Source organism: Chinchilla lanigera, unplaced genomic scaffold (assembly GCF_000276665.1).
Source record: "Chinchilla lanigera isolate Chin_1 unplaced genomic scaffold, ChiLan1.0 scaffold00051, whole genome shotgun sequence".
Classification (NCBI taxonomy): Eukaryota; Metazoa; Chordata; class Mammalia; order Rodentia; family Chinchillidae; genus Chinchilla; species Chinchilla lanigera.
Window position 1 is genome coordinate 14733288 of NW_004955452.1, and position 12264 is coordinate 14745551.

At 50.0% G+C, this 12264-nt stretch overlaps 1 protein-coding gene across 2 annotated transcripts in view; it reads right to left on the reverse strand.

The window, feature by feature from the left end:
- Grik3 (glutamate receptor, ionotropic, kainate 3) overlaps window positions 1-12264 on the reverse strand; it is a 214542-nt gene that overhangs the window by 14216 nt on the left and 188062 nt on the right. For both annotated transcript variants that reach the window (XR_001236122.1, XM_005395204.2), the window contains exons 12-13: window positions 8954-9072; window positions 6293-6510 (exon numbers count right to left, since the gene is read on the reverse strand). Coding sequence is in view for 1 of the 2 variants with exons in the window: in XM_005395204.2 (XP_005395261.1) it covers window positions 6293-6510; window positions 8954-9072 (337 nt within the window). In the remaining variant the exon portion in view is untranslated. The remainder of the gene's footprint in view (window positions 1-6292; window positions 6511-8953; window positions 9073-12264) is intronic.

Here is a 12264-nt window from a genome sequence, read left to right on the forward strand (position 1 = left end):
GAAAGGCAGCAGCAAGACGATTCCATGCAAGACCTTGGGTATTTTCCATATTGGAAAGGAGACCTTTTCCCAAATTAATTAGCTTTCTTATCCCTGGATGTGGAGTGTTTGGCCTTATCGGATACATGTCCTGGAGCAGTTAATCACTTCTCTCGGGTTATTTCCGTGGGGATCAGGAGGTCTGTCTGAGTCCCCTGCCACTGTCTGCTGCTACAGTTCCCTTGGTGAGGACAGGCTCGCTGGCCCTCTGCCCCAGGAGCAGTCCCTGAGGCCTGTCCAAAGCACCTGACCCCAGCTCCATGAGGGGGCTCCTTCCTGTGAGTACTGCAAGCCTGGGAGTGGAGGCAGTGGGAGGGCTCAACTCCATTGCAGGGAACAACTCCACTGCAGGGACTCTCATGTCACCCCAACCTGGGTCGCAGTGCCAGCTCCTTTTGCAACCGCAGTCTAGAGATGTCACATCTACAAGCTTCACTTTCCACATCTGTAAAATGTGGGGCTTAAGAATGCTGACTGTGTAGGGACTGTGAAGATCCAATGAGAAGAGGTGTGTGACGTGTTTGTTAACACACAAGCCTGACCCTTAAGTCTCTATACGTGGTTGGTAGCATTATTTCTCTTCCAGGTTCCTTAATTCTCTTTCAGGCTCACTTTTCCCGTTTAGAAGAGGGGATAAAGCCAGGTGTGGTAGCACATATCTGTAATCCCCACACTCTGGGAGCCTGAAGCAGAGGGCTTCAAGTTCAAGACCCGCCTGGGCAAATTAGCAACTTAGTGAGGTCTTATCTCAAAATAAAAGCAAATAAACAAACACACACACATCGACAAGGGGCTGGGGGTATGTATAGCTCAGTGTGATGGGTTCAATCTCCAGTACTGTAGAAAAGAAAGAAAGAAAGAGAGAGAGAGAGAGAGAGAGAGAGAGAGAGAGAGAGAGAGAAAGAAAGAAAAGAAAGAAGGAAAGAAAAGTAGGGAGGGGATATGGAAGGGGTATAATAATCTCCACAGTTCAGAGGTGGCTATGGAAATTAAATGACATGATATTTTGTGGTAAAAACTCAAATGCTGACTGGGCCATGCTGGGCATGGAAAGAACTAAAGAGGCCAAGTGGGATTTGTAAGCTGGAGACAGACGTCGCCTCTGAGCTCCCAACAACTGTTGCTTTGCAGGAGAACCAGCTCAGTGATGCCAGATATTTCACATTTTCAAGATGCTGGAAATGTGAATTTTTAAAATGCAAAAGCTTTCAAATTTTAAAGTGCTGGCAACTAACATTAAAAAATCTACATAAAACAAGTAATGCAATCCATGGCCTCCAAAAAGTCATGCCTATGGACTGTGTGTCACCCATGTGCAACAATGAACAATATAGTTAATGTTATTGCCTGCCTTCTTTGTCCCAGGTGTATTGCATCCTAGGCTGTATATATGAAAGACCCCATTAAATCATCTCAAGAACTAAATGAGGCTAGGTATTATACCCAATTCACAGATGAGAAAACAAAGGCACAGGGAGGTCATCAGTAACTTAGTACTTTTCAATGACTTCCCTGTCATCACTGGCCTTTGCCCTGTAGCTGTTGCTGCCCCCTTGTCTGCTCTCTCTGCATTTCTTCCACCTCAGGACTTCTGGGCTCCTTCCCAAGTGCTTAGCCCTGAGCAGAGGCAGGTGGCCACCCCATGACCTCAATGTCCTCTACAAAACCCAATAGGTTCGGTGCAGTGTGATCTGGAGGAGCCTCCAGGAATTTGCTGGCTGGTCTCTCTTCGATGTGTGTTAAGTTACCTGCCTTAGGAGGGGACTTCAGGGCAAGAGCATCCCCTGGCACTGGGATGATCACTGTCAGATAGTAGCTCAGGGAATCGTCTTGCAAATTGCTGCAGGGTGGGAGCAAGAAGCCACAATGTACAAGTGAGCAAGCTGAGGCCTGGAGAAGAGAAGTGACTTGTCCAAGATCACCCAGCAGAAACATCACTCATGACTCACATCCCGGTCTCCTTTGAGATTGATGCTATCTGTGGCAGGCTGCATGCACTGAATGCTGCCTGGTCATGACATTTGTCTCCTTACCCTACCTGTACCAAAAGACAGGGCTAAGGCTGCCCACACATGGGCAAATGGGCCTGGAGAAACTGGAGTTGAGATGGAGGAGCATCCTCCTGGACCCTCAAGCTCAGGGAAGAGTCTGCTATGCCCCTGGGAGGTGTGGCGTGGATGGAGTGACCCCTCCAAGTGCATTTCAGGTCAGATGCTATGACTGAGGCTGTGCAAGGTGGAGGATGTCTAGCGCTGGGGAGCCTGGGATTCAGGGCTCTCAGCTCCCACTGCTTTCCCCAGCTGGCCCCTGGTATTCAGGGCTCCCCATCCCCTCCATCTAGAGGGCTGAATCTTTGCAGAAGCTGTCTTCCCACATCCTCTGCCTTCAAAGCTCCCCAGCCTTCCCTGCAAAGAGCACGCTTTCCCCCACATTCTCCTTTACATTTTGCCTACATATTTTTACAGCCAAACGGTGCTTTCAAAGGCCTCCTTTTTCATCTCCTAATTAATTTTTATCTTCTAAGACAGAGGGAGGACAACACAGGAGATGTTGTTTGTGATGTCTGCTGCTCCCTGACAACTCTGAGCAGAACCTCCTCTGGAGTGATGTGGCTGCCTCCAGCCACACATCTTGCAGGCTGTGGGCTGAGGCCAAGAGGTGTGGAAGCTCCGGGAGTCTGATATCCCGCTTCCTTCTCCTGTCATCTTCGGGCAGCGGTGGGTGCCTCCCTCCCTTTGTGTTCTACTGTCAGCCAAGGGAGATGATAAGACTGTTCACAGTCTCCCTCGGACCACGGAAGTGAAGTTCACTGGTCCTGCACTTCGGGACATTCATGGGACACCATCTGCATGGTTCTGGTTCTCAGTGCTACCTCCTGAATTTGATCCTCTTGGCCTCCTGCTTCCTTTCAATTCCATCCTTTAATTCTAGAGCAGCACCAACCCAGAATGAATTAATTCTCAGCAACTGTGGTGTGCCAGGACTGTGCAGGGCTGTGGGTATGGCTCAGGTGACTGGCTTCATTCTTTCCCAAGTGATTCCTGAGGTTTTTGACAGGGTCCTTACAGAAAGCCTTGGCACTACAGTCAGACTGCTGGGGTTCAAATCCCAGCTCTGCATTTCACTAGCTATTCATCCTTGGGTGAATCAGCTGGCTTCTCTGAGCCTTACTTTCATTTTGTGTATGATGGAGAGGATAATAATCTACCTTCTGGGGTTGTTATGAGGCTGATGAGTGAATATGAGTGTCTCCTAGACCTCTGGGCTTCTCCTGGAGCTCATGCCTGTCCAAACCTAGTATCAGCTTTACCATATATGCACCTGGTAAGGACAGGGGACCACGCCTCAGGAGAAGACCCTAGAGTGGATATAGGAGGGAGCACTGTGTGTGCAGATAGCGTGTCTGATCTTAAACCTGGCTCCACCATTGATCTGCTATGGCAAAACACCCAACTCCTCTGCATCTCTATTTCTGTAGGTCAAAGTCAGGTCTCCTTCCAGCTCTAACTTGCAAACATTCCGCGATCATGAGCAGGCTCCAACTTGGCTCTGGGGCAAGACATGACTAGGAGGTCCAGCTCCAGAGGGCAGGGGTGCGGGAGGTAGTAGGTTTGTCCAGACAGCTTGTGTGTGAGTGCCGTGCTTCTAACCCTTCCTCAGATCCAAGGTTAATGTGCCCACATCCACACTCCTTCCCGCCCACATCATGGCCCTGTTGCTGTTGCTGCTATGGGAGGATGTCTGGGGGAGAGGCGCTTCACGTGAATGGAGGCGGGAGACAATGTGGCCAGACACAGAGGGATGAATTGAGCCAGGAGAGAATGAGTGGAGCCAGTTCTACAGGGGGATATGCAGGTGCTGCTTCTGGCCAGAGGGCCCTTGTGAGCACAGGCCCTTGAGCCCCAGAAGCCCAGTTGGGTGGCAGCATCTGTGACCCTTCCCTGCCCTCCTCACTATGCCATTTGCAGGGGAGGTGGGTGGGGGTGGAGAAGGCTGCGGGAGGTGCTGCTTGATGCTGAGGACAGAGGCTCAGTGGGGAGCTGGGACTAGGCTCTGGGAAGCCAATCTGAGCATCTTAGCATAGAGGAAGGCAAGGGCATCCAATCAGCAGCAATGAGCCCGTGTCGGGCTTATTTATGCCGCTTCTCTTTGATCGGGAGCCCTGCTTAGAGACAGGCTCATGCGTAATGCATGAGAGAGGCTCTGGCTCAGTCAAAGGGCTGGGCTGCAGCCTGGGGATAGGCAAGCAGGTGCACACACATACTCACGGAGACACACATGCGTGGGCCACCACACACACACACACACACACACACGTCATTACACAGTTCCCCTTCCCCCACTTATCTAGGCAAACCCACAGGGCCACTGAGCACACATAATCTCTGCGCACATGTACGTACAGACACTCTGGCCCACACTTGCAAACACTCATGTGTCCAGATCACAGAGATGCATTGCACAGAAGCTCACACACACACACACACACACACACACACACACACACACACGGTAAAAATATTCATGTCTAAGCACAGACAGATGTGTACACACACAGGCAGACTCTCAGCCAGGGGCATACAGGTGCGCACCTGCATACACAAATGCACCGTTACATGCAGTATCTATTGCTACCTGCACACACGCAGCCATGTATGTGTACACATGCAATCATACTTGTTCACAGTCATACACACTTACAGAATCCCGCAGAGCTCACAACATCCCTTTGATGTTACTTTTATCTTCCCCTGGTTCTAAATAAACGCTGTGACTTCTTAGGCACATGGTATTCATAGCTTCCTGGTTGGAGTAGCAACGTTCAGAGGGGCCCTTGCCCCCTCCTTCCTCTTCCCTAAGCCACTTCCAACCTCAAGGTGGGGTGTGGAAGTGTTGGTGGGGAAAATGCTAGGGGATCCTGTGGAAGGCTTTCCTGCTCCACTCTTCCTCTCTTTACTCTGGCCCCGGGGAGGCTCAGTCCATCTCTCAGAGGCTTAGCCTAGGAGGCAAGGGCTGAGGGATGGGGAACTGAGACCCAGACAAAGGGAAGTACCTGGCATTCAGGCTAACAGAAACAAGTGATTAATGAATGAATGAACAAACCTGCCGCTTCAGAGTTCCAAGTCCTGTCCATTTCTGAGAGGGCATGAGAGTGTGGTTCTCAAAGTGTGGCCCCTGGATCAGCTGTGCCAACAGGACTCAGTAACTTGTTAGAAATGCTCATTCTTGCCCCAACCCAGACCTTCTGGGTTAGGCATTCTGAGGCTGGAGCCAATGCTCCATGTGGTAGGTAGTCCTCCAGGGCACCTGGATGCACAAAGTTCCAGCAACACTGGCTTAGTTCCCAGGTTTTGGTGGAAGGCAGACTTAGGGCAGCCTTTCGCTCCACCAGTTGTGAGCCTTTGGATGAGTAACTGTTCTAAGCCTCAGTTTCCACATGTGTAGAATGGAAATAACTACAACACCAACCTCACAGGACTTGGGAAGGTGACATGAACCTGAGCACTGGGGGTAGCACCAGTCCCACTGTGAGCCTCAGTGCTGGCAGCTACTGTTATTATTAATTCTGAATGCAGCTTGACACCTACTGGCTCTCAGAGGGCAGGTCTTTGCTGGCAGAAGGTTAAAAAGCACTGGTGAACTGAGCCAACATTTTCAAAACAGGAGCAACAAAGTCATGGCTGGGCACCCACTGGAATAGTCACTTGCACAGGTAATGGGGACTTTATCTGGAGATGCCAGCATTCTGAGAGTGTAGCATGCTAAGTAAGTGGTGTTTATAACAGATTCTTTGAGTTCTAAGCCTTCTTCCTTCCTTTGGGCATGCGCCCCACTGCTCTTTCAGTGGCGGACAGCTCCTTCCAACCCCAGGCCAGCCCCTCGGAGATGGACGGCACTAAGACCCCAAGACAAGGGCCACTGTTCTAGGACATGCCCATGTGTCTGGGCCTCTCCTCCTTCTGCTTCACACTCACTTTTTCTACCTGTCCTGCCTTGATGACCCATACAGCTTGTCCTGGGTACAGAAACTTCTGGAATTGGGGCCAAGACCTACCTGTACAGCTCATATCAACACAGCTCCCCAAAGTCAATGGATTGAAAGAGGGAGGGGCTGAGCCCCAGGGGTTTCTGGCTCATTGGCTCTGACCTACGGGGAAGGAGAGAGACCCCACCATCCTTTTCCTTTTCTGCTCAGTGACGGGTCTGCGGTGGGTCAGCCTGTGCCACTGCAATGGAAAGGAGAGTGCCTCACCTTGAAGAAGGTCATGGTGGCCCCATCCTTGACAGCCCCATACTCAATTTTGGTTTGCTTGGCCAGGTCGTCGGCAGAGTCGATGGGTGACTCCATGCGCTCCACTGTGAGAAAGGCAGCCAGGTTGGCCGTGTAGGAGGAGATGATGATGAGCGTGAAGAACCACCAGATGCCCCCGATGATGCGCGTAGACAGAGCTTTGGGCATCAGTTCAGACCCTGGGAGAAAGGGGACGGCGGTGTCTTACAGTGTGCAGAAAAGGGCTACTTGAGTCACCTGGGCTGGGGACTCCGCTGACACTTTCATAAAAATGGCTCTCAGAAGTGTAGCCCACCACCAGCACCACCAGGGAGCTTGTTAGGAATGCTAATTCTCAGGCCCCACCCCAGGCCCTGCTGCATCAGTAACTGCAGGTGGGGAGCAGGACCACCAATCTGTGATCACCCTGTCCAGGTGGTTCTGATCTGGAATTTAAGAGCCACTACTATGAAACAGCACACACATGCACAACAGTTCACAGGGTGTCAGTCCTCCGCTGCTTGTCCATGTGCCGCTCCTGTGGTCCAGGTTAAGATATGGGGATGGAATCCCTGGGAACTTGGGTGAATCCTGTTTCCAACACTCTGTGTGAGCTTATGCCAGACACTTCCCCTTTCTTAGACTTTGCAGAGCACAGAGAATCATCCTTCCTCTGTCCCAGCCTCACAGAAATACTGTGATGCTACAATGATATAATTTCAAGAGAAATTGCATCGGAAATACAAGTCGTATACAAATAGGAGATTGCTATGTGGTGCTTGGAAGCAGGAGAAAAATCAACATTTTGGAAGCTCTTTGCTGAAATATATCATTCTTCCTTCCCGACCTTGGGTGTGGAGCATAATTCCGATGAAACCTTCTAACTGAAGTAATTAACTAGGTGGCTTTCAAGAGATTTAAATAGCAAGTGACTCCTGAACTTTCTAGAATATTCGGACCTGCAATCTGAAAAGTGTCTGCTTTGATGTGGATGATTTTTTTTTCTCAAAGAAATCACTCAAGGGAGAGTTTTCAAATACATAACTATTTTTTCCCTCCTAATCAAAACCGTAAGGGGAGTGCATGGGGGGCCAGGGCGGGCTTTGAATAGCAGCAGGCAGCAAAAGAGGGGAAGTTATTACTGCAGTAAGAGGTTTCTAGGTCCTTCCCAATTGTCTTGAACAAAGATGATGGGCTATGAAGCGAGGTGAGGCTTCAGGACACTTGTTAATAGTGGGAACGGGGGCGGGGGAGAAATTTCCCTTGAAAGCTGCCTGTCACTTCCCAGCTGCTGGAACCCATGAGGCTGCCCAGCTCCCATTCCCAGACAGCCGCGCCCAGCTTCCCTAGGTTGTTCCAGCCAGGCCCCCAGCTGCCCCCAAGGGAGAAGGGCCGCTTATAGTTGTTTTCTTGGGAGGCTCTGCCAGGCAGCTGACCCCCAGCCAGGGTTGGAGCCAGCCCCTGGGTTCTGAGGGGCTGAATGGTTTCTGAGGTATAGGAGAGAGCTACTTTTTCTCTCCTTCATTCAAGTACTGAGCACACAGCATGGCGTGTAGTGGACTCAGGATGATATTGTTAGTTAATTAGTTAGGCATTTGCTGATGAATGTCTACTGAGAACCAGGGCATTGCTCTGGGGCTTGGGGTTATACACAGAAGAGTAAAGGGCAGGAAGTTTTCTTTGTCCCTTGAAATCCCTCCTCCCTGGCCCTAGTTAGTGGGTCTCTAACATAGGCAGAGACTTGGTTGCCCCCAAGCCCCAGATAAAAGGCTCTGGATATGGAACTCCACAGGCAAAAGCAGTGGGCGCATGGGTGCTGGCCAGCAGGCTGGGGTGGGTGGCTCTTGCTGGGGTCTTTCCTAGCTGGTCCTCCTTTTTGCCTGCTTCCCCAGCCCCTCCATGTCTCTGTATCTCACATTTTGCAGTTAGAGCAGATGCTTTGCTTCCTGAGTATATTAGCAGCTGTGGGTGCCCCCAAAAGGCTGATTGCCTGCACAGGGTCAGGAGGAATATATGGTCCTTCCATGGGATGTAAGAGAATTGTCCCCTTCTATGGGTCCCCTCTCTGATACACTCAGGTGGAAGTCTCCTCCTCAACTGACCTCCGACTCCCAGGTCCCCATACCCAGTTGATTACCAAGTTCTGACTATCCTACTTCCTAAAGTTCTCGTACTTACCTCTGCCCTCTCCAGTCATGGTCACTGCCTCCCCTGAGCTCTCATCTCATTCCTGCAATGGCCTCCCGCCCAGCCTCTCTACCTCCTGTATTCCTCATCCACAGCCCAACTTTGCTTGGCCTGATTCTGTGGAAGAGAGGCCGTAAGAGGTCGACCCAGCAAGCAGGGTGCTCTGCATCTACTTCAGCTGCAGTAGGAGGTGCTGGGGTTGCATCCTGCAAGCCATAGGTCAGGGTGACTGACAGGCTTTGGCCTTAGATCCAGAGCTGGTTCCAGCTAGAGAAGTAGTTGGGTAGAGCTCAGCGTCCAGGGCACAGCAGGCTGTCTCTAACCTTCTGGTAGCTCAGCAGGGTTGGAGGCTGCTCCTGGAGGATGGGCTGGCTTTGCTGACTCCATAGAGATTGGACTTTCTGGGGGAGGAAAGACACCCTTCCTGGGAGAGGAGGTGGGAGATTGGGCACATACCTTGCTGCATCAGGGAGCCCATTCCAAACCAGAAGCTATTGAGCAGAGTGAAGTTGTTTTCTACCACCTCAGAGCCGGGGTTGCAGGGGTGAGCGTCATACCACTCATAGGGGCTGAACCTGGAAAAGAAGGAGGCAGTGAGGCTGAGCGCAGGGAAGAGGAGAGAAGGGCACTGCACCAACAGAGACCAAGCACAGGTGTGGGGTGCCAGCCACTCCAGCGTCCCTGGTGGTTCCACTCAGGAGGCAGGCAAGCAGCAGTCAGGGATATTCTTGTTCTTTACAGTTAGTGCCCTTTTCTGATTGTAAAAGTAACTCAGCCACACCTCTTACAATTAAAAGTGCGCATGCCCTTCCACCTACCAGTTCTGGAACTCATTATCCATCTGAGAAGAAGCACTTGTATGGGAACATATAGGAAGCAGATTGAGGGTGTGCATCAAAGCATTGTTTGTGATGCTGAAAAACTGGAAACAACCTAAATGTCCTTCAATAGAGGGATGACTAAATAAACCATGCTGCAACTGTCCTTTAAAATATCATGTCACTATTAAAGAGAACAGGGAACTTCTAGATGTGTGGATGAGGAAAGATCTTCAGCACATCATGTTTGCACAAAAGAGAGTGATAAAAATCAGAACAATATGATCACATTTATATAAATAGACTCCTGAAGACATATAGAGCTCCTTCTGTGTTTTTAGATGTGAATGCATCCTTAAGAGTCTGGAAGGTTCCATATATAAAGAATATCAGTGTTTATCTCTGGAGAGGGAAGTCAGAAAGGCAGAAAGACCTTCAGTGGGGGGGGATGTTGATTTATATGGATTATATGAATTTTTAAAAATGAGAAGATGCTTTTGAATGTCTTGTATAATTTTTAAAAATGTTAGAAAAGCAAAAGGCACTCAATGAAAAATTCAAACAGTATAGAAGAACATAAGGAGAAAGTAAAATACCTCAGCATCCTACCTCCTGGGAGAAAGCAATGTGGTATATAATTTTTTCAGATGTTTCTCTTTGACTGTACAAATACATATATGACAGGGGAAAATGTTATTTAAAATCCCCCACTGCCTCTAAGGATGATGACTCCTGATTACTGGAGGGAATCCTGGTTGACTGCCTGAGTTCCAGTTAGCAGTATGTGGGTGTGAAGATGCCAGAGAGGTAGAGACACGCTGGAGGAACTCCTGGCTGGGGGCAGGGAGGGGAGAGAGGGGAGGATGGGAGAATGAGAGACAAGTCCAGTGCATTCTGTTTTGTTTTCTGATGTGATGCCCTTAAATATGACGCAGCTTTCCATCTCCCTTCTAAGAGATCATACATTATAGATTGATTACCAGTTCTTATGTGAGAAGAATTTTGTTCCTATGAAGTAGAAAGACCTCTCAGACGGCAGATTCCAAAGAGAGGCTTCTAACCAAGTTAAGGATTTTCAGAGGAACTGACCACACACTAGTGAGAGGCTCTAAAATCCACAAGGAAGAGATGGAGGATCAGCAGAGCAGAGATGAGAGGCTGTTGTGAGAAGGGATTTTCGAGAAAGCCTTTGGAGAGCTGGGTATCTACAGCAGAGGGAAGGGGGCTTTCCAAGACACTGGTACTGGCCAGGTGCATTGGGGGAGTCCAAAGGGTAGGCATCAGGTGATGCATGCTTTGCAGGTGGAAGCAAAATAGCCACTGCCACAAGCCCAGGCCCACCAAGTCTGAGGGCACTGGGTGCAAAGTGTTTCACCACTTGACCTAGTCAGAAAAGAGATCAGCCCAGGTCCACCTTGAATTCACCCTAGAAGGGTAATAAACTCTAACAGGCAGAGACTATATACTGGAGAGGGGAATGCCCCAGCGGGGCCATGGTAGGGCTGGGAAGAACTCTGACTCATGAATGAAGACAAATCTTGGGAAACATACCGGATCAAGATTCTAATTTCCGGAGGGAAACAGCAGCTTTGAGGCTGAGAGAGATACCTAGAACTTTCTGTGATCTGGCAGTGAGCTTAAAAGTCACAGCCATGACAGTTTTCACTGGGCACAAGACATCTCTGCGAACTGGAAAGAGGCCTAGGAGACAGGTGGAAAGTGATTTCTGAGCAGAGTTCATGGATTTTGCTCTTTTACCATACTAGTTACACTCACATCATGTCATTTTTAAACACAAAAACACTATATCATGTTACCTTACTGTCAGAGAACTTGGTTCTTCATTTAAGAAGCCACCAACCTCTTTCAAGATCAGTTCTTCTGGATACACTTTGTGCTCCATAACCACTTCAAGGGCGACTTTAACCATTCCTCGGTTGCTGGGCACTGGCACTGTCCTGGCTTCCCACTGGTGTGCACTCGGCTAAAGGAAGCTTCCTTGGGTAGCCTCTAGGGACACCAATGGCAACAGGTGGCCTTGTCCTCTGGGGCTTTTCTGGAAAGTCTTTTTAGATTCCAGAGTGTCTCATTGATGACACTTCAATGGGATGAGTTCTCCACGATGGAATAAAAATAACTGACTCTGGAAGGGACGCCTGACTGTCAGTGCTGTCACTGGGTGGGATCTTCACCGCTCTCTGAAGGTGGACAGCAACAGGTGTCCGTGCGTGTGTGTGCGTGTGTGTGTGTGTGTGTGCACGCGTGTGTGAGACTGTGATGTTGCAGGCAGAGGACAGAGGGTCCAGACTCCACAGGGTTGAAGAGGAAGGGATGGATGGCTGTTGGACAAAGGAGCCAGGTGCCATGTGAGTAAATAGTAGATCTTAGACTTATGGCTGAAGCTGTATTAGGGTGCTCCACTTATAAGCACATGGGAATTAGGAGCCCTTAACCTGGCGACACTCTGACTCCATTCAGGGGAGAAAGCTACACCCTGGTTCCACCCATGGAGGTATAGACAGGACATCAACTTTGGCCTTCTCTTCCCTGGGATACACATTTATGCAGAATTGGCCCAGAAAGTGGCTCACCCTTGGTGCTACCTCCTGGACCAGGCACTTAGGACTACATCCCTGCCATAAGCACCCACTGCCATCTCAGTGGTGGGAAAGTGTCCTCTGCTCCCTTCCTGTGTCCTTCTAACTTACTGGGCATGAAGCCATTCATCCAATGCCTGGAACCCGGGCTGGGTTAGTTTGCAATGTGGATGGCCTGTGCCATGCTGGAGCTGCCTAGGAGTAGCCTGGGGACCTGCCCATACCTGCAGATCCTATCTTTTAGGGGCATGGGCAACTGTGTCCTGATGTCCAGCAGTGGCATGCAGTGCTCCACAGGCACAGGTCATGGGATGGAGTTGGGGGCGGAGGAAGCTGTGTCCACACTGCAGAT